The 5,899-nt window shown below is 34.1% G+C and overlaps 1 protein-coding gene across 1 annotated transcript in view; it reads right to left on the bottom strand.

Annotated features, from left to right (window-relative positions):
- The window catches only part of CALCRL (calcitonin receptor like receptor), a 57,011-nt gene extending 55,177 nt beyond the window's left edge, over nt 1-1,834 (bottom strand). The window contains exon 1 of the mRNA XM_007959411.2: nt 1,781-1,834. Coding sequence (XP_007957602.1) covers nt 1,781-1,834 — 54 coding nt within the window. The remainder of the gene's footprint in view (nt 1-1,780) is intronic.
- Between the last annotated feature and the right edge of the window lie 4,065 nt (nt 1,835-5,899).

Below are 5,899 nucleotides of genomic sequence, written 5' to 3'. Positions count from 1 at the left end.
CGAACCCAGGAGAGAGGTGGTGGGTGCTCTGGGAGGAACGGTTGGAGAAAGGACTGGAGGGAGGCAACATGTCTGGCCTGGCAGTAATAGGCCTTGGGTTACTGCTGGTAACCCTGTCTTCCCTTTGTGGAATTAGAGGAGGTCGGAACATGTGGCCTCCTTGTCATTTTTGCATGTTGATAAATAAAATTATATTGTATTCTTATTACTAAGGGCTTTGGATAAGTTACATATTTGTGCTTTTCCAATTTAGTAGCACAATTTTAAGCATGATTTTTACTTTAATTTCTACATGACTTTTTTCCTGTTTTGTAATATAAGACCTGTAAACCTCTCTTCAATCTTATTTCTCCTTTATTTTTGCATTATTTATTTCTATTAGCTAAATTCTATAAGAAGTTGTCTTTCTATTCTTTTTTTTCCCACTCATTCATAATTTTCTATTTTATAGCAGGAAATTATACATGGTAAAGTGTAAATAACATTTCCTCACACTGTGGCCCATTCAACTTTCACCATCACCTTATCACAACTTAATAGTAACTTTTCTACTCTTTGATTGGTTTTAATTTCCTATGAAAAGATTTATGCAGTGGTTGAGTTCCACATAATAAATGGTGGAAGTTTGGTCATCATAATACATAACAGTCACAATAATCATATTGATAATCTGTTAAAGAATTATCTTTAGGAAATCAATGTTAGCCTCCATGGATCATTGGCAGGCTCAATGGAGGGTGTGAGCTGAAGAAACAGGGGTCCTATTTCTTAAATACTAGTATATTTACTCAAGATAACATCTAAAAAGTGAAGAATTTGGACTGCTCCTAAACTTGAGAATGTTTTCAAATACAAGTGCTGACAGGAATGTAGTCTTGCTTTTATTCTAATATAGGTTTTCTGAATTTTTCTTGAGTTTCTTTGTTTAAATCTTTTTTAAACATTTTAAAATTATTTGCTGGCACAAAATTGGATGATATTATGTCTCTTAGTTTCTCATACGTATAATAAGTACAATCACTGTTTTAATTTGAGACAGAGAAAAATATGAATAAAATTAAACTTTTCTATAAATAAAAATTAAAGTTAAAATGCAAATGGCCCCTCCTTTATAGCAAATGTTTTTTAGTCACCTTTTATCTACCCTTGACCTCAGGCCCCACATTCCCAGCAAAAATATGCAGAGGTGTGAGTGTGTGCATAAAAACACTTCTATACACCCCTGCCTCAAACTTATGACCAATGCCTGCCCAAAAGTGGACATTTAACACATATTTGATTGCATGGAGAAAGAAGTGGAAATCACTGTGCATGGTTCTGAATTGCCATGTATCTAAATCAGGAGAATGAGAGAAAAATGAGTATAATGGAATCTGCTCTTTTAACAACTGGAATCAAAAGTGACAAGTCTTGTTGGAGATATTTTATCCATTATGTATGACTGTAATACAAAGCTCTTCAGTTTTTTTTTTTTTTTTTTGTCCAAACTCCTATAATTACTTTCTTCTGTTAATGGGGCTCTGTCTCTCACATTTGTATTCTTTAACTTTCTGTGTTCTGGCCCATCACTGGCCCATCATCCTATAGTTGTTATAGAATTGAAAACATTCACTGAAAGAAATAAATTATAGCTGCATTGCTTACATATTAAAATATAAGTAGTGAATGCATCAAATAACTGCACACAATTTTGTTGTTAACCATTATTCATTATAAGCACACTGGAAGTTAAAAACAGAAATAAGTATGGATAAGAAGTATTAGAGAAATTTATACTTACCATAAAAATAGGTGAGAGAAACAGAAAATACATGATATATTTTTTCTCCATCATTAAAGCCAAATTGAAATATGATATATAACTCAAACTGCAAGAGATAGTGAAAGAAAGATAATTCATCAATATTTATGAAATAAATATAGGTGGCTCTGTACAGAACATTTCTTTTGAAATTACATGATAATTTTACATTAAGGATTTGATTAGTAGTCATAAGCATAAGAAATGATAGGCATCATGGTTTAGAGTACTAAAGACCTTAATTTAATAAATTTTAATCTAATTTAACTAATCTTACACAGAAGAAAACTTCTTACATATACACTTTTAAGTAATGAGAAAGCATCTTTCTTTATTTACCTTTACCAAAATAGAATTAAATAATTAAAATAGCAAAATAAAGATTTCTATAAAAACACAAATTTTGATAGCATTTTATTATAAAACTTGTCACTATGACCTAAAAGTATTAATCTGGTTTTAATCTTCTGACTGCTTAGTAAGTTAAGGGGTAAATTGTCCTCAGGTGTATTTCTTGAGAACCAACATTCATACATAAAAATGTATGAATAGAGTAATTTAATAGAAATTGTCCTTCACTACAAGAACTCAAAGAGCTCTGGTGGCTCAGTGTCTAAGGCATTTGACTGCTAACCAGAAGTTTGGTGGTTCAAACACACCAGGTGCTCCGAGAAAAGAATCTACTTCCCTAAAGATTTACTGCCTTGGAAACCTAATGGAGGTCTCTATGAGTGGGAATCAACTCTATGGCAGTGATTTTTTTTAATAGTAAATCAAAGTATTTTTTTTAATAAATCAGGTTATGAAAGATTCCCTAAGTCATCTACATTATTATAATGAGATTTCAGTATATGAAAAATATAAAAAAATATTTGTGTTTAAAAATTTCTGGTATGAGATACATACAGTTTTGAGCTAATGAAAAGTGGCCTCCAAGTGATAATACTCACTAGCTTCTTAATTGTAAAAGACAAAAATTGCTGATGTTTACTGCCTATTAGGTCCATTACTTTAACATTTATGAGATATGAACTGTCATGGAATAGCCTTAAATACATAATTCACATTTAAGTGAAAGTGTAACAATTTTTTTTCAAAGGAGAAAAAAATTCCAATCAATAAATATTTGCCATAAAACTATAAGAACCAAAAATACCCATTGCCTTGAGTCAATTCCAATTCACAGTGACACGATAGGACAGAGTATAACCGTCCCATAGAGTTTCCGAGGCTGCAAATCATCATGGAAGCTGCATCTTTCTTCCTCAGAGAGGCTGCTGGGTTTGAATCACTGACCTTTTGGTTAGTTAGCAGCCAAGTGCCTTAACCACCACGTCATGAACCTACATTTAAATCTGTTTAAAAAATCTCTTATTTTTGTTAAAGAGCTAAAGTTAGAGTAAGAAATTAAACACTTGTTTCATATGGTGTACTTATTGATTTTATTACCACATTACAATGACAGCACACAGAATTTCTCCCTGTGCTTGCCCTCATCAATAACTCACCTAGAAGTAGTTTTTCTTTGTAATTCTACAAACTTCTGAACTATGTTTCCTCTTCTATCCACAGTATTCAGTTTTTCTTAAGTGACCTTAGGAAAAATGTAATCAAGAAATCAGGAAGCATTGTATAAATTTTAAATACAACTGATAATGCAGCATTGGAATAGGAGAAAAACAATGAATCACAGTTTCTGCATTCAGTAATTAATGAGCTGATATTTTATTTTATATTACATTTTACCATGAGAAAAATCTAATTTTCCAATACTTACATGCACAATTGTCTCTAGACTCAAATCACATTTTCTCTTGGATCATATTTGACAATGTCTTGAAGAATTTCTTCAATCCAGAGGTCATAACCTGAAATATTGATTAATGTAATAATTTAGCATTATTTTAATGAGTCAAAATTATTTTCAGGATGAGTTGGAAACTTCAGGGTAAACACATCTACCAAAATGATATTTTTCTTAAGACATTACAATTAAAAAAATACTTTGTTTATGATATATTTGAATTACTATATATTAGCGTATTCACTGGGAGCTCTAGTGGTGTAGTGCCTAAGGCATTTGACTGCTAACTAGAAGGCTGGTGGTTGAACTGACCAGACACTCCTCAGAAGGAAGACTGGGCAATCTACTTCTGTCAAGATACCACCTTTGAAACCCAAGGAGGGGTCGCTATGAGTTGGGGCTGACTTGGCAGCAGTGAGTTTGGTTTTTTGTTTTGGTAGTTTATTCATTATACATAATGCTTCAGTAGGAGTCATAGATATACAAGAGAGCAAAATTGTTTTAGAAATATATTTTCAAAGATTACAGATTTTAAAAGAGTGATTATGTTGTTTGCACACAAAAAATTTTCGAGTTCTAAACATATTTGTTTTTCCATTTCTCATAGAAATCTCTGAAATATTTGTTAGGCATTTTATGGAAACATAATTTAGGTATTATATATAAGCTTATTTTATCTAGTCTATATAATTATGGAGGAGTTCTGGTGACGTAGTGCTTAAGGCATCTGACTGCTAACCAGGAGGCTGGCAGTTCAAACCCACCAGCCACTTCTTGGAAGGAAGATTGGGCAATCTACTTCCATAGAGATACCACCTTGGAAACCCAGATCCAACTCTAGGGCAGTGAGTTTGGTTTTTTGGTTTGGTATAAAATTATGGAGTCCCTGGGTAATGCAAACTGGTAATGCACTCAGCTGCTAGATGAAGTTTGGAGTCAACCCAGATATACCTTGTAAGAGAGGCCTGGTGATCTACTTCTGAAAAATCTGCCATTGAAACCCCATGGAACGTAGCTCCCTGAGAATATCCATGAATCAGAGTGGGCAGGATGGCAACTGGTTATATAATTTTAGAATAATTCTAGATCAAACCATACATTTGTTTTTCTAATTTCCATGGATCTTTAATTATTATCCTCTATGAATAGAAAGAAGGCTGTCTGGTGGCACTGTGGTAAGGCATTTGGCTGCTAACCAAAAAGTCAGTGGCTCAAACACATAAGCTGCTCCATGGGAGAAAGATGAGGCAGTCTGCTTCTGTAAAGATTTACAGCCTTGGAAACCCTATGGGGGCAATTTATTCTACCCCAGAGGTTTGCTATGAGTCAGAATACTCCATGGCAGTAGGTTTTTTTTTTTTTTTTTAATGAATAGAAAAGGAGGACCCCCCTAGTGCAGTGGTTAAGTGTTAGGCTGCCACTTCTCGGAAGGAAGATTAGGCAATCTACTTCCATAGTGTTACCACCTCAGAAACCCAAGGAGGGTCTGCTATGAGTGGGGGCTGACTCCACGGTAGTGCGTTTGATTTTGGTTTTGGTTTGCCAACCAGTGATCAGTAGTTGGAATGCACCAGTTCAGTTGCTCTATGGGAGGAAAATGTTGTGGCATTCTGCTTCTGTAAAGATTTCTGCCTGTTGTTAGGTGTTCTCAAGTCGTTTTTGACTCATAGTAATCCTATGTACAACAGAATGAAACACTGCCCATCATAAGCCTCACAATCATTGCTGTATTTGAGCCCTTTGTTGCAGCCACTGTATCAATCTATCTCATTGGTTGGATTCCTCTCTTTCATGTACTCTCTACTTTACCAGGTGGGGGTCTTTCTCCAGGGATTTCTCCCTTCTGATAACATGCCCATCGTATGTGACACAAAGTCTTGCCATTCTTGCTTCTAAGAAACTTTCTGGCTGTCCTTCTTCCAACATAGAATTTGTTCACTCTTCTGGCAGTCCAAGGTATATTCAATATTATCCAAAACCATAATTAAAATGAATCGATTCTTCTTTGGTCTTCCTTATTCATTGTCCAGATTTTGCATGCATGCAAGAAGATTGAACATATCATGGCTTATGTCAGGTACACGTTAGTACTCAGACATCTTTGCTTCTTAACACTTTATAGAACTCTTTTACAGAAAATTTGTCCAGTGTAACATGCATTTGATTTCTTGACTGCTGCTTCAGTGGACATTGGTTGTAGATACAATTAAAATGAAATCCTTGACAAATTCAGTATTTTCTCTGTTTATTATGAAGTTTCTTATTGGTCCACTTGTGAGGATTTTTGTTTTCTT

The sequence above is a fragment of the Orycteropus afer genome, unplaced genomic scaffold (genome assembly GCF_000298275.1).
Source record: "Orycteropus afer afer isolate SDZICR_OR568_19922 unplaced genomic scaffold, OryAfe1.0 scaffold00001, whole genome shotgun sequence".
In the NCBI taxonomy this organism is placed as follows: Eukaryota; Metazoa; Chordata; class Mammalia; order Tubulidentata; family Orycteropodidae; genus Orycteropus; species Orycteropus afer.
The sequence above is the reverse complement of the archived record's forward strand: the minus strand, read 5'-3'. Positions and strand labels throughout refer to the sequence as shown.